This window comes from Amphibalanus amphitrite, unplaced genomic scaffold (assembly GCF_019059575.1).
Source record: "Amphibalanus amphitrite isolate SeventyFive unplaced genomic scaffold, NRLGWU_Aamphi_draft 000319F_arrow, whole genome shotgun sequence".
Taxonomy (NCBI): domain Eukaryota; kingdom Metazoa; phylum Arthropoda; class Thecostraca; order Balanomorpha; family Balanidae; genus Amphibalanus; species Amphibalanus amphitrite.
Genome location: NW_024881814.1, coordinates 597290 through 622415, shown reverse-complemented (window position 1 = coordinate 622415; position 25126 = coordinate 597290). Strand labels below are relative to the sequence as shown.

The window sequence follows — 25126 nt, the reverse complement described above, 5'->3', positions numbered from 1 at the left end:
TTCTCCCGAAAGGTGAAGAGTTTTTGAAGGCGTTTGTGAAAGTTGCTGGTTGTCTGTAACACCTTTCTGTTTGCTTGCTATGCTTCTTCAGTCCAACGGGCTGTGTTTTCGGCGCTGGTTGTGATTTTCGCGGCTCAGTGGACCAGAGCGCGCTCCCAAACTAGTTGGAATTGTTGCGCTCTCGCGTTGACGGTGCCGGGCATTGTGTGGGATATCGATTGACCTGGGCGGCCCGACGGCCGCCCCGATTAGCTGGTCATGGTCCGTGGGCCGTGGGGACGGCGGGATGAGGGAGGGGAGGGATTGTTGTGCTACAAGACCGTCAGTCAGCGGTTTGAAGATTGCTGCTTGGAACGGGCTAGGACGAAGGGTAGGTGCGGATGTGGATTCTCCGTGTTGATTGGTGGAACTGAGCGAAGAAGATTTATTGGTTTTCACATTATTCGTGCGAATGGGGTTGTGTTTTAGCCCGTGAATCGTTGCATTGTCGCTGATAGTCAGAGTTGATGGCTGAAGCAATAATCAAGAAAGTGTAGTTTGTCACTGGAAATGTTGCTGATGGACATTGAGTTCCGTCTTGCAATCGTTTAACCCGGCATGACTTCTACCGGTGTCAATATTTATGCGAGAGGCTGAAGACCAAAAGCTGGACTTTTTAACCCTCGCCCCGTTGGGGGGGGGGCCATTTTGGCCCCCCCCCCTGTGGTTTTTCCTGAATAGCAAGAAAACGGCGGCGCGCAGCGCCGCCAAATTTTCAGTACCTTTCCGGGCATCAATTTGACACCTTCACACCAAATTTCAAGTCTTAGGTCACCTTAGGTCAGGAGTTATTGAGGTCAAACTGAGGTCATGTTCGAGCAAAAATGAGCAAAAAACATGCAATCTTGAAACGCTCACCAAATCTACAGTTATCAAGCAATTTCAAAGTTCTTTATATGGTCTAATAGACAAAAAGCGGCGCTACAAAACTGCTATCTCGGATTTTCAAAATTTTGGGTTTTTGACCCAAAAAATTTCAAAAAAAATTCATTTTTTAGAAAAACTAAAAAAAAAATCCAAAAATTTTCCGAATTTCGAAAAAACCGGAATATATGTGATAGTCCCTGCGCTCTTCTATATACATACCAAATTTCAGATCGATATCTCGTTTTTTGGCCAAGTTATAGCGAAAAAACTGTTCAAAAATGATGACGTCAAATTTTTGAACTCAATTTTTAGCGATTCTAGACCTTGTACGGCAAAACAAAGACCACCATTGAACTCCCCGTGACGAGCTGCATCGATTCGATACCCATTTTATGCAAAAATATCAACTTTGAAATTTGACCTTATTTGACCTGACCTTGACCTGACCTTGACCTGACCTTGACCAAAACGTGACCTAAGCTGGCCCCAAAGGCTGCCTGACCCACATAATCGCATTTGTCATGTAAAATGGACCATAAAACATGTATCACACGACACTTTCATATTGTGACCCCCCAGTGACCTGATCTCAGTGACCTGACCTGGTATCAGTGACCTCAACTAGCAAAATATGTGTTTGAAGAACATTTCCCCATCGATGATTTTCAATGAAATGCATTTTACTCGATTTTACAACGCATTTCTTGAAATGCCTGTAAACGGTGAAAATTGGACCTTTGACCTGACCTGTGACGTCATCGGTTTGACCGAGGTCAATGAAATTGGGTCACAAGGTAGTTCCCTGATAGGGCTATCCAACACCGTTTGCCGCTTGTCGCTACGTTGCGTGGTTCTCGAGATCTTAGGGGGGGGGGGCCAAAATGCCCCCCCCCCACCCCAACGGGGCGCGTTGCTCGGCAGAGCCCAACGGGGCGCGGGTTACCGAAACCACACCCATCCCAAGTCCCCCTTTTCTACACCCTAGTCCCTCTGACGGACCGATCTCGTCCAATCTAACCAGTCCGCTATTGTCGTCCCCTCGCTCCCGAATCCTCCCCAGTTTACCTCCTCAGTTCTGGGCGCAGTCTCGCCTTATCGGTGCGCTCGAGTGCGTTGTCGTCGCGCGGCTGTTGCGTTCGGCTGTCGCGGAGCCCAGTGGCACGTCTTGGTATTGATCATTCATATTTGTCTCCGAGACTGGGCGAGAGATGTTAGTAACGCCTCCCACTAGCCGCGATCAAAGACTGCTTACAGCAGCGAAAATGCTGGTCGCGACACGGCACTGGCTATGTCGTGGACAGATGAGGTTACGGATATATAATGAAATTTGTCATGGCAGACTGTGGATTGTCGTGAATTAATGGCTGAAATGGGGTGTTATCGGGCCGTAGCAGCCGCGCCTTTGTGGCGCAGAAGGCGTTTGTCGAGTGACTAAAGTCGCTTTAAGCTGAACCAGCCGGAACTGAAGCCTAAGAGTCCAGGCTGTGATTGGGGGTAATTCTGGTCAATTAAGGCCGGTGAATGGTGTCGAACGAGCTTTTGGAGCGGTAGACAAAGGGCAGTGCTTAGGCTTCTTCCGCATTTATTAGCGATTTAGCTGGACATCCGGTGCCATGTGATAACTAATTGGTATGTAGGGTTGGATTAAGAATGGAATTTCCATCGCTTGAGTTGCAAGTTTCTATCACTTAACGCTTGTGTCTTTTCACTGCCGACCTGGAAGTGCGTATTTTAATTACTTTTCGTATTTTAATTGCTTTTTTATACATAGCTCCTTTCATTAAACTGCTCTTCAACTGGATATTTTTTCTTCTTCGGCCAATTAAGTCTGCCGAGCCTTTTCCATTTATTGCTCGATTGGATCAGTACTGTTGCCTACTCTATTCATTTTATCAACAGGAATAAAGCGATGCGTGTTGTTTTCACGGGGGGGGGAGGGGTTGCGTGCGTACAGGCTAGGGTAAAGCAGAGTGAATAGAAAGCGTGTAGTGCTTTCTCTGGAGACGCCCAAGGCTTTCAATGAATTAAGCCACGCACTGGGAAAGCGAAGGCATTGTGTTGCGACAAACTCGTCTTTGAACTCGGCCTCCTTGAGACTCAGATAATACACTGACTGATCGGTGATCAATGATCATGTCAGTAGCTGCTGCCACCTACGTCCTTTTTTTCGGTTTATACGCCTTTCGTCCGCTCGTAGAACGGTGGGTAGGGGAGGTAGATGTTAGGGTCCGCTACCACACAGTTATCGGTTAATATGTCCCTCCCCTCTCCCTACCGCTCCGACCCCAGGTGCTGATCCTGGACCGCGCGCAACTAATTCGACCTCATGCATCCGAATGAGGCTGTCCTACCACTCTTCTCCTGGTGGGGGGGGGGGGAGGCTGGCTAACCAGATGCGGTAGAGGTGCACAGCTTGGAAGGGTGACCATGTTGGAGTGCATAAAGCACTCTGTTTTGTAGCCTGCTACCCCTCGACGGACTCGCCTTAGAGGCACATTTTCTTTTAGAAACTTGTTTCGGAACCTTCTGGCATTGGTTGATTTTTATCATTTTAGGGTAAGCTAATGTCAGTGGGTACTTTTATGGAATACTTACATTTTTACCACGTATGATACTGTTCACTATTTGACCTTTCCCCTACTTACCTTCCTTTTTTCGCGTGTGCTTTGTATTCTGTACAGCGGCGCCAGCCATTTAGTTCAGAGTCGCTGATGCAGCGTTCCGGCACCGGCTCCCGTCATTTAATCAGTCCGAGATGCTGGTCGTACTCGGACCCGAGGCGCTCTGCTGTCAAGACCGGCCACCACTTCAAACACACTCACTCGTCCAAGAGCTCTACCTCGTCGGCCACACGCGTCCACACAGTCCACCCACTCCACACGCGTCCACAATCCCCCCTCCCCCAGGCACGCCCCCCCCCCCTTGGTCGGAGCGCGTCCAATGCATAGCCGATGCTCGGCACGGCCGGCCGTCCTTCTGGAGAGCCTCTTCAGGCGACGACCGGGAGAGGCGGGACGCGCCCGCCCTGAGACGTGGGCACGCCGCGACGGTGCGGCGGCGCGGTGGTTAAGATGGAGGCAGTGGAACCGTCAGAATTCTGCGCACGGTTGAGTGGGCTCCGTGTCGAGGGACTGAATTAGAGCGGCTGCCGGTAGCGGTGGTCTGACTTCATCGCCGGGCCGGGCGGCTAAAATACTGAGGAGGAAACCATTTGAGAGGAAGTGCCACAGGTGGTGGTGACTGGTGGTACGGTCTTCTGCATGGCTTTTACATGGGTTCTGTTTTAATAACCTGTTTAAACTTCAACCAACTACCCTGATAATTGGCATGATAAAATGAGCACATTTGCTAGCCATGTTATGGTTTTTCGAAACGCTGCAATTTTTTGTACCAATAATTTCACTAGTTTACTTGAATACACAATCACTTCCGTATATGTCCATCTTTGGCATCGTGTTCACAATGTATACGTGAAATATCTCGTTTGTCTTCTCTTTACCCCGGCATATTGGACTCATGCCATCCGCCGCCTGTCCATGCCGCGCGGTATCTCGTTTCACGTGATGCCATGCCCGGCGGCACATCCAGTGTCGTGACCCGGTCTTCTGGCTCGCCGGGACCCCTCTGTCACCGGAGCCGCGCCTAATTAGATGCCGTAATGAGCACCGGTACCACGCGACGCTAAATGAGACCGTGACCTCACCTGTTGTCGGCTGCGCTGAACCGTCCCGGGTAAACGGGGCACGGAAAGTTGGCGGCTAGAGAGTTGGGTACTGCTTCTCTTCGGTGTCTTATTCATTTCTCACATGTTTGCGTCTATTCCATGTCTTTTCTATATCGTTTCATTTTTTTTTTTTTTGTCTTCTTGGTCAACTGATTGATTCATGATAGGGCGTGCAGACAGGAAGGCGTTAGCTCGCGTCAGAAAGTATCAGCGTGTGCCACAATACGTGACTGTGTGTGTGCCAGTCTGTGACTGTGTTATCACATCACCATGTGATAATGCGTTTGACGTGGACATCACCAGTCGACAGGTGTCGGTTAGGTTCGTTAGTGACTGTCAGCTCACTGTATATCACCGTCACGTACAATTATCACCTGTCCTCGACTGTCAGCCGCTGTCAGGACTGGACAGACGCACCTGTCAGGGACGATAATCTCACTAACACTGAGCGCAGCCTGATAACAAGGTAACAACAATTTGATCTATTTTTCGACCCCAGCTGCTGAGGCGGAGAGGTTTCATGGTTCGTGGAGCGAATATAGCGTTGCTGAGTGGATCGCGGTTGGACCTGTCTGGGAGTTGTTGCTGAGGCTGTTGCTGAGGCCTTGTTCCCGGCAGCGGACTGTTGCCGAGGGACCGCCCGTGCTCCTCTCCCCAGTGATGAGGTGCCGCGCATTCAGACAGCTCGTGCATTGGAATCAGCTCGTGAAGCTATTGGTGGGCGCTCGGTAATTGGAATCGATCGCGTTCTTAATCTTGGCGTGGAGAGCGGGCGCCCAGGGTCGCGGTAAACAATGAAGGAGCGGCGGTGCGTGTGGTTTGGTTTGAATGGGCGACATTGACAGAAATGACTGAAATCTGTAGAACTTGCAATGGTAGGTGGTTAGTAAGTTTGCAAGGCATGACATGTTTAATGAGGCGCACGGCTGGAGGACGAGGGGGAGAGGTATCAAAAATGGTATCAAAAATGATTTCGGGCACTGAGTGTCCACTAATCGCTGTAAATGCCACTGGTATTGTGTCCTTTCAGCGGCTTCTCAGCTAAGGTCGACCAGTCAGTGAATGTCTGCTGGACCGCTTGCGGCCATCCCTCGCCCGAACTGTCACCGAGTGTCACCAAGTGTCAGCTGGGTCAGTTACTGATGTCAGATCTCGTATAGTGTGACATCTCTGTGTTTCGGTCTCGATACGTCCACAGACGTTCAAAGGCTGAGGTATTCAGTCAGCATGCCGGTGCAGCCTGCGGCGGCGTCGGTGGTCGGTTATCTGTCGGATGGTTTGCCGCAATAACTCACAAACGGCATTTCACTCCTAACAGCTTCGAACGGCACCACTACTTTCAGTCGTGCAGTGCCACCTTCAAACCGTCACCTCCGTCCACCGTCCTCAGTTCAACGTTCACCAGTGTGATCATTCCCGTCCGGCGACCCACAGTCCGCTGCCCCGCTCTGCTGTCGCTATACTAACACTAACAGCTCTGCTATCACTTTCCCAACACTAACATTACCGTTAGCAGCCGTGGTCATCGGGCGCCTGTCGATTGGCCCACCCGACAGCGGCCGTCTATAAACGCTGCTAATCCCCTCGGCTCATCGGGCCCGTCGGGGCTCAGCAGCCGTCGCAGCCGCGCCGATTTCCAGTGGTCGATTTCCATTTGTACTCGGCCGGTATCGCCCCGGTTTGCCAGCGACCAGCACTCTCAGATAATAGAGCTGAGCACGCCTGAATAACCGGATGTGCAGGTCTGCTCGGCAGAGTGTCGCTGTGGGATATTATCTGAAGAGAGGAAGCCTCTCCTCTGCTAAGAGAGGCCGTGGCTTTGATCATTGGAGGATGAATCGGCAACTGTTACAAGATTCGTAATACTAATCACGTTTAGAGTGATCGTGCTTAGATGATTAATGTTGCCTTATTTGGAGTCGGCTTTAATTGTCGTCACAATTGCCATTATTTCGGTTGCATGGACGACAGCATTGCACCCTTCAGAAACGTTAATTGAGGGTAAGTGGGCTTCCAATTAGCGGAAGCTTGAACAGGAATTTTTCTCGCGTTATTGGCGCCCAGTCCGTAATAAGATTTTCAATGATCAGAACTGGTTGACTTGACTCAGGCTTCTGCCCTCTCTGGTGAAACTCATTGCTTGTGGCGTCTCAATTTTCATTCAGCCAAATCCCGGAACACGGTATGGTAAAGGCTGGCTTCTGAAAAGCGCTAGAAAATCCAATACTGATCACCGCCACTGAAATATGGTCGATTCGCGATCGCTCCTGGGGATGGTCCATCAAGATGTTACATCACCTTGGGATTCCAGCTGAGTGAATTGCAGAAGCGGGCGCTCTGAACGGCCTGGATTGTATTGGCAGGCCATGGCAATATTGCTCCTCGGCTTATTTCGAAAGCAGCTTTGTGACATTGATGTGGTTCTGGTGGAAATCATGAGGCTGAATTGACACGCTCCCTGGAGAGGGTGTTGTATCTGATAGCGTCAGAGCTGGCCAGGTGCTGAGCTGATTCCATGGTATCCTGAGCTGATCCGCGCGTCTGGTGCTGATCCCACCTGACATACCAATGGAGCTGGCTATACCCAACTGCCTCTCTGATCCAGCACGTAGAACGTGTGCTGGGCGGACTACATGCGTGGCGCTGGGCGCTGAGCCGGCCGGTCGTGCGCCATTGTTTGGGCTGTCCCCGCGAACGATTCGCAGTGGCCGAGTGCAAAGCCGATGTCAGACGGGGCTCCGAAATGTAAAACATCGAAAGGCTTTTATCATTCTGTGGAAGTTAATGAATTGTGGACTAGAGTTGAGATTTTAGGTCCAACTGCTGAAACCGGAGTCCGAACCACTGTTGACTTTTCACCGGGCCAGTTAAGTTTCATCTGTTTTCATGTTATAATGATGTATTACAGTAAAGAAACATTCAAGAAAGTCTTATTTGAAATCAAGTCAACTGTTTTATAGCTAAATCTTATTTACAATTTAAATTGCTGGATTCGAAACAAATCAAAACATTGCTGCGTCGTTAGCTACTGCTTTTGTTTGTTTTCAACTTTCATTCTTTTACAATTTTGCCCGTAATTCAACTACCTCTGGTTTTCACAAACACTTTTCGGAATTATGAGTCGCTGACTTGCAGTACGGGTTTTTCATCAGACTTGACAGCTCGCCGAGACCAGGCGTTCGTTCTGTACACGTCTGTTTTGGACAAAATGCTTACTTCTAAATAGGTTTGGACATGAGAATTATTCTCAGCGATTTCGTGTAGGAAGTGAACTCAATAAGTGGCCATAGGATGGTTGATATCGGATGGAAATGTTTGTGTCCAGGTTTTGCTGACTTAAATACTCGTATTTTTCTTTTTTTGCGAATATTCGCCAATATATAAAGTTACAAGTCACCGATAGGTATATGACTTGTAAAGAAATGCCCCTTTTTTGCAGAATTATTTACCATATATTTCGATGCACTGCAACGTAAAACATCACAGTTTAATTATATCGGAGAACAGTTGTTACTCTCACACACAACAACGCTATTTGGTATGCAGAGGCGTAGTTCTTGCTTATTGCTGTGTGTTCACGCGTGTAAACGTTTTACAACTGGTTGCGCCTGCAGCGCAAAGCGAGATTATCCAATTGTGTAATGTAGGAACTGGGAGCTGAAAAACAAGGATTTAGTAGCTACCTACGTGGTACGCGATTTCCGCTAAACTGCAAGAGAAGTAAAAAAATGTTGGCCTGTGTGTGAGATAATGGAATTTTGGGGTGGTTAATTTTGCTAGTTGCTGTTTTCTATCATATGCCATTTATGATTGTGTGCACTCCGATGCGCAATTAAAGTAGCGTTAATGCTTTAGGCTTCCTTTTCTGCTCTTCTACTTTTATAGATGCTGCTAATAATTATTTTGTACGCAGATCTTGCCGTAGCTCAGGTTCTTTTGACACCGCTGGCTGTCTGACCGTAAAAACACGCACCCCAAGTGAAAAACCTCCCACTGCCCTGCGCCAAGAGGTGTTGCACTCCGGGCGAACGTTTGCGGAATTCCTGACATGTGATGAGTCCTGACAAATGTGAAACACTTACCGGCTAATTCAGAAAGCCGGCGCTCCAGGAGGCGTGCCCCATGAACCCGGAAATCGCCTCTTCTCGGACCGCCATAATACTCTGTCTCTCTGCGTCTTCAGATTTCACATCACCCAATTGGCAAATCCGTTATGGCGGACATTGTGTAACGTTAGAAGGCAGGCATTGCACTCATATCTCTGTAGAACATGAAAGCATACGCAATAGAACATTTTGTTGGAGACTATCGATGCGTCGGTCGATTGTGGTATCCAATCGTAAGTTGTTTTTTTTTTCGTAGAAATACGACATAATTGAGGGAAACGAATACAGAGAGAGAACGAGGGAGAGAGAGAAAAAGGAGAGAGAGGGAGAGGGAGAGAGAGAGAGAGAGAGAGAGAGAGAGAGAGAGAGAGAGAGAGAGAGAGAGAGAGAGAGAGAGAGAGAGAGAGAGAGAGAGAGAGAGAGAGAGAGATGTGGAGAGAGAGAGAGAGAGAGAGGGGAGGGAGGGAGAACAAAAGAAAGAACATAAAGAAGCTTAAAAGAGAGTCCCTGGAAGATAATGCTTTTTGATTTCCCCGTTTTTCTTCTACGCACACCAGCTCTAAATTTCTTCAGCAGTGAACCGTCGGCGCCATATTTTCCTTTTAACTGCCAGCATATCAGTGACACGCTTGGCCGGCGGTGCGTCTGGTGGGGGCCGTTTGTGTCAGCCGCGCTGCGGGCCGTCGACCGCCTCTCTCAGTCTTCCTCAGACCTCGCCCTGTCCGAGCGCCGACGGTCCCTGTTCGGCGGCTGCTGGCTTCCTGTTGACGCTGCGTTCGCTCGCGTCCGATCGACCAATGGTGTGTTGTGCTGTGGGACGAGACTGCGTGCACCGGACTGCCTCCCGCAGCGTTGGTGGACGTTGTTATCGCAGACGAGCCGTCCTCGATGCGGTTTTTCGGCGGCGTGCGGCCGATTTTGGCAGCGCGGTGATGATTTGGCCGCGGCCGGCTGGCGATTTAGTGAGGCCGTGCGTGTGTTTTTAATGCGCGATCAGCTGGGGATGAGGGCTGGGACTTGGGAGGAGGTGATGATTTTCGAGAGGCCCTGATTGACGAAGTTGGCGAATTTGTGACGGCGACTTTACGCTGGGGCGAGCTGGCGCTGCCGGCGATGGCTGCCAGCGCACACGCGTGAATGGACAGCTGGAGAAAGATTGGAAATTTATGACCAATCACTTAGGCCCAGGTTATAATCTGGTCGACGGCGCCGGCCGAACTTGACTAATGGGTCTGATTGACTCATTTTATGGCGGCCCGGGGAGTGATGGAAGTGACGGCCTTGAAAGCCGCGGAGCGCCAGTTTCGCCGCTGTCGAGTCTCATTTGTCTTACCTTTATAGTTTCCGCCCATCTGCTGCAGCCTGTCACAACATTTTCAGCTAATTGTCAAACGTATTTCCGTCGCATTGTCTCTGGGCGTTTTCTAGAGTAATGCTGGACGCCCTGGAAACATACTGAGCGATTTCTTTTGACAATTTTCGTTGTGATCTGTTGTGCCGCACTGACTAAGCTAGGTTAGCTTAAAGCTTTCATGTCTAGATTAGTTTATTTAGTGACGTTTCCGGCAAGTAGTGCTGCTCGGACTGTTACTATGATGTAAGTGACAGGTCCTGTGATCAAAGTGCTGCTCTGTCCATTATTTCCTGTCAGTACTTCACCGGCGCCCACTCAATACCTCTGCCCAGTCGGAGTGCATCTGTTGCCTTGGCAACAGCGAATGCAGCCCAGATGCGTTGTCTTCTGAGCGGCATACAATGCCAGATTACACTGCACGGCCTGCACTTCTTACGACGTTAGTTGCTGTAGTTGATGTTGGCTGTTTTGTCGTTGTTTGTTACATTTATATCATGCTTAAAGTCTGCCACCATTACCGTGATTTGTTTGCGTAATTAGACATTTGCATTGCCCGGTATTGGCCGGAGGAGTAACGACATCATGCAATGTGCATGGCAGCAGGGTAGTTAAATGTCAGCGCAGCTCTGTGAAATGTCATGTCGCTGTTGGCGCCGCCTCTGTCGCTGTGTCTGGTGTGGTGTGATGAAATCTGCTGTGCCATCCTCCCAGCTCCGAACATTTCCGCCGGGTTTCAACACGGCCCTCTGAGCTCGCCACCGGTCTACTCTACGTAATGGGTGTTTGTTTCACTCTGCCTGCCTCTGGTGAAGTGGCAGACTGAACGGTGGACGGGGGAGTAATCCCTTGCTCTAACCGCACCTTACCTACATCTGACTACACAAGAAGCTTCCAAACCCACACTTCGTCGGCCTTAACCCCACCCAGCTGAGGTCAATCACTCAATGCCTTATTGTATCTGAGTTGGTATCTGGTGTTGTATCTGACGTGGTACCCCCTCTCCAGGAGTGCCGATCCCTCGGCGCGCGCTGCCGCCCCAGGACGCCGTCGGCTACTACACGGATCCGAGTACACGCGGCTACCTGGCCGACCCCGAACAGGTCGCTAGGCACAGACTCACACTGGCGCAGAAGTACGGCTACGAACTGCCCGAGGTCAAGGTACGAACTGAATTCTAGGGGAGGGGGTTGTGGGGCTGCTGAAGTCAATTATCCATTATAGTTGTTATTGATCTTAGAGTGCATCTACTGCGCTTTACCGATCAGGCTTCGTGATTTATTGATACATCAGATACATGTAATGCGTAAAGCCTCACTATCGCACTTTTATGCAAACTGAACGTTTCCTTGTTTCTGAAATGTGGGCCATTGACTTTTCAACAGCCTCCTCTTTCCTTCCTGTATGTATATTTCGTCTGCTACTCTGAAATGTCATTCATATTCAAATTCACATTCAGCTCTATGGATGATGAATTGTTATTAGAATTTAAGATATTATGGGCAAAAGAATAGGCATGAAAAGAGGTAGTTTCGTTCACATCCTCACTTGCGATACGATATTCATTTTGGCGAGAGCTCCTCGCATCCCATTGAATACACGTAAATCAGCGCGGATATGCTGTGGCACGTTTTCCGAGCTGAAGGAGGTGGTCGCTGGCGTCCAAAGCTCTCTTGCAATGCATAAGCAGACCGCGTAGGACGTAGGTGGTATCTTATAACTTCGCATCACCATCCAGTCTGATGCTGAAATGGTCGCCAAATACCTCACGGTGGACATTTCCCCAAACGCCTACTAAATGGTTTAGTTGACCGTGAACACGTGTTGGGGCGACTCGTTAACGACATTTCCATGCAACGAGCGTCCTGCAATCAGCGACAAAATGAAATTTAGGGATGTTACGCCGCACGTATGAGCTGTTTTGCCGTTCTCGGGTGACGTCGCTCCTCCCTGATGGGTTCTCCTTTCACGCAACGTTTGGTCTGATGGAACTGTTTGGGGTTTTGCACTGTAATGTCATAACAGGGCACTAGCCCGGCGACGAGCCGTTTTAAAAAACGAATTTCGTGGGCGCTGTGATGACCGCGATTAATATTACGGAGCGTGATATGACGCGTGTGCGTTTTTGTCCCGTTGTGTCCTGCTCGGTAGAGTGATATGCAAAAGTGCGGCGCTCTATATGCTTGCTCAATGAATTTGAGTTGATAGGGTATCGCGAGTGTTGAGTGAGACTTCCGGTTTACACTACAAGGCAGTCTTATGGTTTTGGTAAGAAATCATTTTGACCTATTTCTACGCATTCACAATATTATGCTAAATGAAATGCATCGTTTTATTCAAAGCCCATCCCCGCCCGCCCGCGGCTCACCCGTGTCCCGTTACATCCCCGACCCTGGCCTGAGCACTGTCCACATCTCCTCTCTGAGCCTTCCTCGCACTCAAAAAATAGTGATAATAGGCTCTGCCGCTATCAGCTCGGCAGCGGCGCCGGCACCTCAGGCCCGCCCTATCCCCTTCCAGCCATACGTTGTAACCACCTGGCTATTGACTCGTCACTCGGCGGTGACGGAAAAACACGCCTTTGTTCACGCACAGGCCGTCCTGTCAGCGGTGAGAATGGCGTCTGAGTCTCCCCCGAGACTCTGTTTGACCAGGGAGAAAATAGACCCGGTTTCGCAGTCGGGTGGGAGCAGATAATACCTACTGTCAGGGCTGTTCTCCAGCACCAGACTCTCGAGCCGTGTTAGAATATGGTAGCCGTTAGGCGTTAGCTGCGTAGAGAAATTGAGTAAAGTTTCATCTTTTAACAGCCAAGACTCACTTGTAATGGATTTAAAAAAAATGATGCTTTGAATTCATGATAAATATACAATTTATGATATTGATCTTACATTCCTACCACCCATTTCTGTGTTTTCAATACTGGTTTCACTGGCCAAATAATTCTAGCTAAGGGCTTTGCACGTTTGTAGTGTCGCCTTGAGCTATCTGGAAGTCACATCCGGGCTCGGCGCTCTGTACCGCTTAGAGTGAGCTGTGGCGGCCGAGTGGAATTTCATTGATACGATCCCTCAATCGGTTGGCGCTCGGCGAATCTTAAGCTCCCCGGGCCGCCCTCCCGGATGGAGTGATATCTCCACCGGCGGACCTCACGGCTTCCGGGACGGCGACCGACGACTTCTGAGCAGACGGCGCTCTGGTGCCGGCCAGAGGTGCCCCCTGACCGGCGACTTCTGAGCACTCGCGGCTGGTGCAGGACTCCAGCACCGGCCAGCTATGATCGATGGAGTGTGCAGCTCGCGCGCTCAACTTCTGGTTAGGTGACTTTCCCCGCCGAGTGGGCCCAGGTGGACAACGGTCAGCTTTGGGGGATGGGATGGTGTCGTACCAGCTTCGTAGAATATGATCGACTCGGGGCTACGTGGACCGGGCATTTTCGGCACTTGCAAATCACAGCAGTATTGTATATTTTCTATGCTGCCGTTTCCTTGCTTTCAGTTTCAAACTCATCTAGTTTGTAAAGATGTAAAACCATTTTTAATAAAAATTCGCTTCGTACGTATCTATCACAATGATTCAACAGCGCCCGCTGGCCACTGACGTAAGTAATGTAATAACATCCAGACATATCCATCGCTGCTCTTTTCATCCGAAATACCGCGCTTGGTGAAATCCCCCACCGCGTGAAGAGCATCCAAAATGTAATCACTTGTTCGCGGAAACTGACTCGTGCCCTTGCCGACCGGTGCGGCGGCCTGTGTCTGGGTTAGCAGGCGGGCTGTCTGGGTTATCCGGCCTCCTAGTTGTCTAGCTCAGCCCTCCACCCAGCCTGTGAAGCGATGGCAGCGCGGCGTTTCTTGGTCGTCTGGAGATGCCAGCAAACACTGCCGATCGACGCCAATCTGGGATGGAGGCCGCTGTAAAAACGGCCACCGCCAATCCATGCGATCAATGGAGGGCGGCGGGCGCGGACGGAGACAACTGGTATCTCTAACCGCGGACGGAGACAACTATAGTGTCTCTGACCGCCGACGGAGACAACTATAGTGTCTCTAACCGCGGAATGGAGGCAACTGGTATCTCTAACCGCGGACGGAGATAACTATAGTGTCTGTAACCGCGGACGGAGACAACTACATAGTGTAACTGTATAGTGTTTCTGGCCGCGGTGGAGAGAGCCGGTGTCTCCAGCGGCAAAGACAGGTATAGTGTTTCTGGCCGCGGGCGGAGAGAGCTGCGTCCCTGACAGCGTTGGAAGACAACCTACGTGTATGTCTCTGGCAGCGGTGGAGACGATGGGTGTCAGGCAGCCATTATCTGTGTCTTCGATGGAAGAAACGCTGAATGTAAGCAGTGTCGCACAATATTACGGGTCAGGCGTGATGTTTAACGCAGAGCACCCAAAATTTCACCCATGTCCGCTGTGACAAGTATTCACACGCATCGCCAGTTCCTGTGGACTGTAGGCTGATCGAACATTTGGCGTTTTCTGTGGAAACCGACTCATCACGTTTGTCCGTGACACTCTTCATGACCGGATCATCCATGGCGTGTCGGCGACGTGGCGTGGCGCCTGTCGATCTGCCGAAAAGTATTACGGCCGACTACAGGCTGTATCAGACGGGGGACAGGCACTCACACCCCGGGCAGACGACGTGCTACACACGGCACGGTCCGCCGGGCGGATGTTCTACACAGCCGCTGACCTTTACCGTCTGCCGAGAACTTTGTGGTCGCGGAGCGGGATCAAGGGCTTCCGGGAAGTGTCAAAAGTCCGGCGTCGTAAAACGCCATGTCATGGAGTGGCACAGCTTTGTCGGGGATTTGATTTGAATGATCCTCTGTCCTTTGGCATGGAGGAAGTTTTACGAGCACGCGAAGTTCACGCTCTGAGGCATCGCAGACATGGCAGAACACTGCTGTCTTTCACGTTCGTGGCCGATAACGCTCTGCTAGTGCTTCCATCTGTCCATCGTCGCGGCCCGGGCGACTTTCCAGCTGTGGTGCCGGCCGCCGGTTCATTCCGAAGCCCCAAAACAAGTCAGTAAATCGGCCTCGTCTCTGGCGGCCGTCCCGAGATGACGGCGTTTATCCGTCTCCGAGGAACCGCGGGCGCCGTCGAACCCCGTCGATTGCGACGATTGTGCGTCGTTCATCGCGATCGCTAGCCAGTCCTCTGGACCATCGTTGGGTAACAATACTGCTCAGAGAAAAGCAAATAGGTCTGATCTGACTGCGTGAGGCCGGTAGATGTTTAACTTGTCGAAAATTTGTTTGTTTTGCTTTGTCTGAAAAGTATGGCAAAAGTTTCCGCGCCGAGGGATGTCTTCCCAACATTTATTCCCTAAAGTAAGTAAAGGATTGTAGCTACATTCAACAAGTTTGTTAAGAAGTCAAACGACAAATCCAAACATTGTTTGAGTTCTGTAACTTTTCCTGCTCGGTATCCGACTTTGTGATGCCGATGCAGGCCCGGGACGGACGGGGTGGGGAGCCGGCAACACGCGGCAGCCATCCTCGGCCTGGTCTCGGGCGCCGCTCCGTCCGTCGGGTGGTGATGTGCCCTCTGTTTACCGGGCCGTAACGCGCGCGCCCTAAACGGATTTGGCGCCATCAAATTATGGCGCGCCGCTGCCGACTGGCTCGGCCGGCCGGCCGCAGAGCTGCGGCCTGTGTGACGGGTGGCGGAGCGCGGTCTGCGGCCGGACCCAGGGGAGCTGACGGCTGTTTTTGGGCGAGAGAGCCGCGTTGTTGACTCGGGCCGCCCCACTTTGGTAAGAGTTTGAAAGAGCCGGTAGTGGCGTTATGAGGCGAGTTATTTTTTCATCAGTGAGAAGATTACCTTCAGCTCGCACAAAGCCTTGTTTTTTATATGGCTAGACTCAACTATTGTGAGGTGTGCTAAAAACAATGTAAATTAAGCATATCATAGCTATGATATAAACGAATGGCGTCATGGAATGAACGACAATTCGTTTTTCATTATGACACTGATGAGCAGCCAGCGAGCGCCATCTGGCATCGAAGCATGTAGGAGTGGGGTGGTGTTTTATATGAACTCTTGCACCGGTAAACTTATTCCGCCAGCGGGTGCGCTCCTCAGGGAGACTGAGTTTGGAAGGCATGTGATGGACATCTTCTGCTCGGAGGCAAAGTTAAGAACCATGTAGGCCGCATCATCCTTCGGACGCCGAAGTTAGGAAGCGTGTAATTGGCGCCCGCCGGCCTCCGGGTGCCGTGATCTAGCGTGACACAGGACACGGAAGGGGCGTGTGCATTCTAGCAACCGCGTCTTGAGACGACATAACTGACGTTAAATACACTAATGCGGATGGGCAGCGGTCGATGTCGTGGTTCGCAGATAAATAGATCCAACCTGGCATCGACGGCTCTCGTGTGTATAATAATCGATCAGCGGTGCGATATCACCCTGAGAAGGCCGGTGCTGGGAGCTAGTGTCCTTTTAGTTCCCTTCTGCTGCCACCGTTCGTTTAACCCTGCACGGCCACCCGGTGGAACGCTGGACCAACATCTTTCCGTCACTCAAAGCCTAGGGGCGGGGTCAGTTCAACTTGAACAAGAACAAGCGTGTGTCCAACAGAGCCCTTAGCTGACCCCATCCCGTCATCAGGTGTGTGTCCCCCCACAGAGCCCTGAGCTGACCCCACCCTTCTTGTTCCGCCAGGAGGGACCTCTGACGGAGCGCAAGGACCCGCGGCAGATCTTCTTCGGCCTCGAGCCCGGCTGGCTGGTCAATCTCACCGATAAACAGGTGTGGCGAGTCAAAGACCCCGTCATGAGCGAGTATTTCCGCTCGTAGCCGCTCGCGGGAGTTTTCGTGCGGCGTGGCGGCGTCTGGAGACGTGGCCTGTACTCCGGCAGGGGCTGACGCGGAGAGTTTAGGTGTTTGTGATTGTGCGTGAACGATGGCTGGCGATCGTCAAAGGTCGTCTGAAATGGTGGCTGCATGATTGTAAGGCGTTCGTATCGTATGTGTGGGGATCCAGCAGTGAGTACCTACTGAGCATTGTTTTATTGTTTGTGGTTAACTGCTAGCATACAAAAGTCCGCTGTTTTTTGGGAATGAAAGATGACAGCGGCATGGGTGAAACGATGATGAATGTGTGCGGATGATTAGCTACGTTAACCAAATAAAAACAATCGTCTGCTGCTCTCTTTTTTATTGTCGACTGCCTCTAGTACCGGTGTGACTACTCAGGATTGCTCGGAATGGCTGGGCTAGATTTCCAGGAAAACAAATCGTTTGATTCTGGCACCAGATAAAAAGTATTGGTGGCAGATAATTTGCTGGAACAACACTTAAAAGCTGCAATATTTTCTTGCGACCGAAGTGTGGATAGTTAAATACTTTTTTGTTAAACAACGGGGGTTGGAGGGTGTTGTCAGTGTCCGGGTCGTTACGCTAACTTGTATCCATAGTTTCTTTTGAATGTCGTGGCGTGCGTCTCTCCTAGACAGATAACTCATCTGGGCTTGATGAATGAAACCTTGCTGCACCAAAAAGATGATACAGTCGTTGGCGTGCCAAGTATGATAACCATCGGATGAAAGCTACAAAAGATTGCTGAAAAATATGGTTTATGAATTATATCATTTTCACCACTTAACTTAGGTATACATAGGTTTTGGGGTCTTTTGAAATCTACAGATCTAGGGTCTTTGCTCGAGTTGTTTTCATTCCCGTTAGATGTACATTGGTAGGTAAAAGAGCGATATCATCGCCAAATCTTTGTGCGGCAAACACCACGCACTTTGTGGTTTGTCGTAGCTGTTGCTATGCTGAAATCCATTTCAGCACTTATGTTTTATCTCCGACACGACATTGCCAAATTAGTTTTGTTTCTAACCGGACGCCTTGCATATGGGACGTAATGTGCGAAAACGACGCTGCTTCTGCCACGCATTGAAGGCTTTCACGCTTCAATGGAGGATCCGCCGTCTGTTTGCGAAAGCGCCATTTCGCTGGAACAGCGCACACAGTCGCCGGAGACGGAGAGGCTGCGTTATCCGAACATTGCTATCGCCAGGCGGCCATTGTTGAGCCCAGCTCCATCTTCGCTCAGTAAAGGCGCTCTCAGGGCTTGAGGCTGTCAGACGCTCCACTACACTCGTCATTGTGTTACGAACTAATCTAGTTATATTATTCATCCCTTCATCCAATCCAAAATTACTCGCATGCCTTTCGAAAGACTACGGCTTTACTCGAGTAGGTAAGTCTTATCCTGTTCATTATGCAGTACAAACTCTGTTCCGAGCCGGAAGCGAATTCAACCGACGGCATGACTTGCGATCGTAGTTCATGGACAGTTTGCTAAAACTTTGGAACTTCTGGGCGGCTGAAACATTAGGACGTTCTTTGAAGTTGATTAGCGGATGTTGTGACGAAAGTTAGCGTCAGGCCACCAGGGTCGGCTCAAGGATTACATTAAGTGGAGACAGCGACACTAGAGGTCAATGAAGGTTTTATGAAACATGCGAGTTCTGTGACCAGTTATCACCCAACGTGAGAATTGCGACTAGACAGCGTGCGCCCGACGTCGATCAAGCGTAGAGATGATGGTTAAAACCATACCTATACCGTCCATGGGTGCAAACGTATTTTCAAAGCTGATGTGAAGTAACACCAAACTTGATTGCCCTAGGTACTCTACTGAGCTGCCACTGTATACTGCGTACTGTGTATCTAGTCACAAAATGTTCAGTGGCTCACCCCATCGGGGAAAAAAAAGGATCGTGCTTACTTGCGATAATCCGCTATAACAGAATGATATCTTCAATACCTACCCGCCAGCCAACGAACACTCTCAAAATGTAACGTGGTATTGACGAAACTAGCAAATTACTTAGTTTTAGGTATCTGTCGCTACATTTTATGACGAAAGTGGAACATTGGGAACCTCAAACTATTCAGATCGTGTGTTGTGCTTGGCCCACCGTGCCTTTCCACTCCTCACTTTCCATCTATCCGTCGCCGTCGCCCTGTCATTGAAGAAGAAAATCATAATATAGATTGGGAAACGGCTGCCGAATTCCATGGCTTTGGATTGCAAGCGCTTTCATCAGCTGGATCTTGTCTTATCTGTTCAAGATTTTGTCTCAAATGAACAATTCAGGCGAACACGTAGCCACTTCGACTGCTCATCCGGACGTGCTTTGGCTAACGAGGCACCATATCCCGCAACCTCCGTCTCGAGAGAGCCGTGGTGTGCGTTGGGGCTGCACGCTGCCTCAAAGTTGATAGGAACGATTAGGACTCTTTGGCGATGATATGCTCGATATTTGAATATGTGCGCTTATGTACCGCTCACTTTCCAGCCTGAACACTCCGAAACACCCAATCATCATTATCAGCAACACGTGCGACGTGCGTTTTCTCAGCTTGCTCAATGCTGATCAATCATTGCGCGCAGTCATTATCCAAGCACACAACAAACACAAGCGGAATCGACCAAATCACCGCTAGCCAAACCCTGCTCTTCTCTCCCCCCCCCCCCACCCCACCGGTAACCCAACCCTCGTGTCACCGTCTGCGGGGGAGGCTGACAGCCGGGGGCACTAAATGACCGTGCCGCTCTGTTGGCGGTGACGACGCCAGGTCGGCGGTAAATATTTTGACGCTCGGACGGCGGCGCCCCGACTGGTTCGCGGCCTCCCTCATAAACACCAGCCGTAATTATAGCTCTGACGGGCCGTCGGTTCCGATGGTCGTCGCGGACGACGATCAGCCGGCCCGGCGCCTCTGCCGCGACGGAGGCGGCGAGAAAAGGAACAGGAAGGCGGTATTTTTGTGGTCGAAGGTGTCACATTTGGCTTCAAAGGGATTGCTGATATTTGATTGCGTGTTGTATTTCTCATGAATACGTCGATGTAAAAAAAAAACGGTCTGCTGTTGGACTCAACTGGCTGGTGATTTATGCGAGTACCAGTTTCGGGCCTACACTTGTTAACTCACTCTGCAGATGGGTGATGAGTCAATTCGTCACAGTCATATCTAAGCGGATGAGCCAACCAAATCCCTTCCCGCCTCCGTCTCAGAGCCGTGCTCGCCACAGCAGTGACACAGGGCGTCAATTTTCCTGCACAATTACCGCCGCGATGAGGCCATTCCCCAAGTTATGTCGGCTCTCGAGGGCCTCGTGAAGCTCCGACCGTTTATTATTTAACCCGAAGGAGGCCGTAATGGGTTCGACAGTTTTATTTGCGAATCAGGAAACATTTGTTGCGCTGTGATGAATGTTTAACTTGCTACTGCTATGCCAATGTCATTCACATGCACCCAAAATGCATTGCTGTTTTGGGTGAATAAGACTCAAAGTTTTTGCTGAAGGCTAAATGATTCGGATTCAACAATAAGTCAAACTCTCGGAACACGCCAGCCATTTGATAAGAAGATCCCCGTCACACATTAAATATTATTATTGTTTTTAACTTACATCAACAAATCTAAGCGCCGACAGCCCACAGTTCTACTGCAGACAATATAGGCACTATCCATGTAAATCTGTTGGCATTGCGCCTGTAACCGCCTTACCAGATGCTGTCTGTACCCTCCGACTGGCCATATCGGTTACCGTCACAGCACGTCAGCGGCAGCGGTGACGGCTCCGGTGGCAGTGATAGCTGTGGTGTCTGCCCTGACAGCAGTAACAGCGCGGGATTGACGGGAGCGACGGTAGTGACTACCATGATGGTTAGGTGTATGATGATTGATGGTGATTGGACTATAATGATGGTATGGTGATGATGGTCGGATTTGGTAATGGTGATGATGGTTAAGGTGGATTGGGATTGGGATTGTGGTGATTACCTTGACGCACTGACGGTAGTGGCAGTGTGTAGTTGTGCTGGTGTGACTACAAATAGTGATGAGGCAAATAACACTGATTGTAGCAGCGAGTGCACTATGTAAAGCTGTCGGTACCCACCCACCGAGTCAACTTCGGTTATCGTTTTGATGGCAACAACCATGGTATTGGTGACTGTGCGTGCTCTCTGCGGCCCTTCTCCTCTCCACCGATCCGCTCCTGTACGGGACGCGTTCTACCCCTGTACCCGATCCAGGCAAGTCCACCCCCAGGGCATCTCCGATCTGCCCCCGGGGAAACCTGTCTCGCCTTGGGGAGTGTCTGTGACCGATGAAGCTACCCGGCTCGGCCGATCGTCCCCGGTGACAGGATATTGTGGCCAGGTCGGTCGATATCGGGGACACCGCCACTGCACCTAGGTCTGCAATACGAGGGAAACGCGCATCAGCTGATAATCAGGATATTTGTGGAGATGCTAGCTTTAGCTGTGTTTTGCCCTTCATGGCAGTGCTGCGTCACATAGGCTCCTTTTGACAGCTAAAAAGAGGCCTTGATTTCCAATCGCATTCTTCTTGGGAGAGTACAGTGTGATTCCTGATATCAAGGTTGTTGCCTCCGTAAGTGTATTTTTTTAACCTGACCAGTGGTGAAACTTTTGTTTGCTTTCACTTTTCTTTATTCGCTCGACGTGAATGTACCTTTTCATCTTGATGGAGCATGCCTTCAGGAAGAAATTCTGAAATGCTGGAGGCATTTTATTACGAAGTTTCTTAATTATTTGGCGGAAACTAGAGTGTCGTCATTTTTTTTTATTTTAGTCTGTTGTAGGCGCCTCTTTCTGGTGACAACCCATCAACAAAGACGCACAGCCTTCTGAGCTCGCTGAAGAAGCTCATTCGGCGCGGTCTCTGCCTCTCTGGCTTCCTCGTTATGAGCGACGTCGCTCGTTTGATGTATTCAATATCCATCCTCGCTGCGAGGCTCTGTCGTCTCCTCCTCGTGTCCTGTTGGTGCGCCCAGCGTCCGCGTGTTCAGAGACATCTTCCTGCGTTAGACGTAACTCATCTGTGGAACAGTGGGGGTCTCACGCAGATCAAAGACATCGACACAGCCTGTTTCTTGAGTAAAGTAATGTCGTGCATTGACCTGACGGAAGATCTAATAAGGCTAGTTGCTTTGAGTGCTGTTGGCGAGTAGGTTAACTTTGAAGGGATGGACCATTTGCGGCATTATTTGATATTAATTATGTTACCTTTACATTTCGTTTCTTTTGAATATGAGCAGCTGTGGACATTCCGAATTTCCAATTACACACGAACTGGACCAAATATAGCAAGCCCGCTTCATTTTGCTTCCTTGGTAAAATGACTTTTCTTCCTTGGCCGTCTTGTGCCGAAAGCTGCCGACATTCATGAGTTTGAACCTATATACACTATATATGGCCTTGCTATATACTCTATAAAGGGTCAAAGCATGCAACAGTTTATTTTTGTTATCACATTTTAGGAGCGACATCTTTTATTCAGCAACTTCCCTTAAAATCTCACAGATCATAATATCGCACTAAAAACTTTTTCACGACTGCCATCATTAGCCGGCAGCTCAATAGCAGAGACTGTCCACCATCCAGGATAAACACAGTCCGATCGCTGCACGCGCCTCCAATCAGGCCGCGTTTCCGACCGGTTTGGTCTAAAACCCGCGTCTGTAACGGCGCCTCCCGAACGCGACCTGGACACGCAGAGGGCCGTCCCGCGTGGCGCGGAGCTCGGCAATCAATACGCGCGCCGCATCACGCCACCGGCGCGCCGTGTTCGTCTCGCACGAAATGAGCGGATTTTATTAACCGGCGCCGAGAGCGCGTTGTCGTGCCGTGTCGGTCGGCGTCGCCTGCCCTGTAATCAGTTTGCGTGGTAGAGATCAGGCTCCTGACTTCTGCCGCGGCTGGGCGTCACTGGGATTTAAATAATCGAGCGCGGACGCCGCAGGACCGCTGAAATACTGCTGTCGGAAGCCGAGCTGAAAAACCCGGTGTCTGCCTGCCGCTGTTCTTTTGTGCTGTTTGTGACGTCAAGGAATATTTAAAAGATGATCGCAGGAAGCATACAGGAAAGCTGCTCCATAAATTATCATGCAAATCATGCATTGGTGTGACTTATGACAAATGGAATTAATTCTCTTTTCAATTTTTATGCAGACACCCGTTGTTATTCATATTGTTTAAAATCAGCTATGCATAGCTTGAAGGCAATTATGTTATTTTTTGTAGGGTCAGACCCATGTCTTCGAAGCCGGATGTATGTTAGGAATAAGGGGAGACATTGGTCTGGGCGGTCACCATGGTGCTTCGCTGGAGCTGAGCTCATCACGTAGACCCGCTAACCCAGCCCCGCTAGTGGTCACCCCGCCACACGATAGGCCTGCTCCTGAGAAGCGACCTGCATGGGATATTTAGGTGACCGTTAACCCTCGCCGGACCTATTGGTTTTCTACATACGCGCCGGCCGAGGGGGGGGGGCGGGTACGACCCCCCCCCTCGCCGTTTCGCCCCTGGTGGAGCTAGCGCGTCGCGGAAAAAACGAGCGTGTGCGCCGTTACGAGACGCAGAGATTGGTACCCGATTTTAAGGCCCTAGGTCAACCGGTGACCTCTGAGGTCAGGTCAAGTGCCCCAGGGTACAGTTCAGTTTTTGGTGAATAGCTTCGCAAAAAACGGCCGCAGAGCGCCGATTTTGGCAGCATCGTGTTCGCCTCGCTCAGGCGCGTCGAATGATATACTTTTTGTCCGGGTCAGGTCAACTTGGGGTTTGACCTCAGGTCAAGGTCAGGTCAGCACCCCCAGGTCACGAAGTTGGTCGAAAGAGGTCATGTCGCATATCATTCGATTCGGCAGGCCTTCCTGAGTCCATTGGTGCCTTTCCCAACTCGCTAGCTCAATTTGATCAAGAGTTATTGACGAAAAACTAATTTGACCTTGATGACGTCATAAATGACGTCACGCAAGGTCAACATTGCAAAAGTGACGCATCTAACCTTGCAAGGAGTGCATCAAATCACGATTCTGTGTGCTTGAGATAGTTGGAGATCGTTCCCGGCGCCAGAATAGCAGTTTGAATTTTTCCCCATTGCATTGACTTATAATGGTGAGGTCACGAAAATGACCTGACCTCATATGACCTTTAGGAAAAATCCGAGATATACAAGTTGTGGGACTCATAATGGATACTAGATCCTGCAAGTTTCATTTCCCTGTGACATCTCCTCTGGCAGTGAGGGCGTTGCGAAGTTGCGACATCTGAAGACCGTGCAGAGGTTCACTTATGACGTCATAGGTCAGTGACCTGACCTGACCCAAAAATGCGGTTGGTGTCAAAAGATCTGGCTTGGATCAAAGGTCAGGTATGCCAAGTTTCAGCTCTCTATCGCCAGCGTGTTCGGAGCTATCGCGAAAAAACCCTATGGGGGGGGGGCGGCACCCGCCCCCCCCCCTCGGCCGGCGAGGGTTAAGCCTGGAGCAGAGGCGTGGAGGAGAAGGATTTGACTGGCCTAAAGATCGAAAATGACGGAACGGTGTTGAAATTTTCATAAAATTTTCTGAGGCTATCCACACGCCTTCTTTTAGTGAAGTAGGATGAGGCTAAATGCGCAGATAATTGACAGTTTTTGTTTGAAAAAAAAAAATATTATGACAGAACAGGCAGCAAGGTTGTGCATTGGTTGTGCACAACAAAAGTGGCACAACAAAGGTTTCACAGCAAAGATTGTGCGTCACTGAACATAACCTTTGTTGAATCATAACAACATTGGATCTCTGGACGAGTGACATTCGTTGGTTTGTTGCTGAGCACAGGTCTTGGTCGGAGGTGGTGTTACACAGGGATCCATTTGCAGGACACAACCGCAGCAGCAGTCCGGCCGTACTGCCTGTATGTAGACTGTGCCGCAAGCACCGGTGTGCGGCGGGGCAGCCTAACCTCCAGTGAGGCGCAATCACCCAGCTTCGTGGAGTAGCGTTGGACGAGAAAATGTTCAGCGCATATAATCTTACTTACGAGTATACAACAATATGCTAGATATATGCTTTGTGAAACTGTTTAACCCGGCAGGCGGTGGGCCTACCAGCCACCTTCCGCGCGGTGGGGGGGGGGGGGGCAATTTTTTGCCCCCCCCCCCGTATCTCCGAAACTACTGGACGGATCCGGAAAATTCAAACG

The 25126-nt window shown here is 50.2% G+C and overlaps 1 protein-coding gene across 2 annotated transcripts in view; it reads left to right on the top strand.

The window, feature by feature from the left end:
* LOC122388366 (39S ribosomal protein L15, mitochondrial-like) overlaps positions 1–17261 on the top strand; it is a 39739-nt gene extending 22478 nt beyond the window's left edge. For both annotated transcript variants that reach the window (XM_043379399.1, XM_043379400.1), the window contains exons 6-7: positions 11096–11250; positions 16773–17261. In XM_043379399.1, the coding sequence (XP_043235334.1) occupies positions 11096–11250; positions 16773–16907 (290 nt within the window). In that variant the 3' untranslated portion in view covers positions 16908–17261. The remainder of the gene's footprint in view (positions 1–11095; positions 11251–16772) is intronic.
* Positions 17262–25126: the final 7865 nt, after the last annotated feature.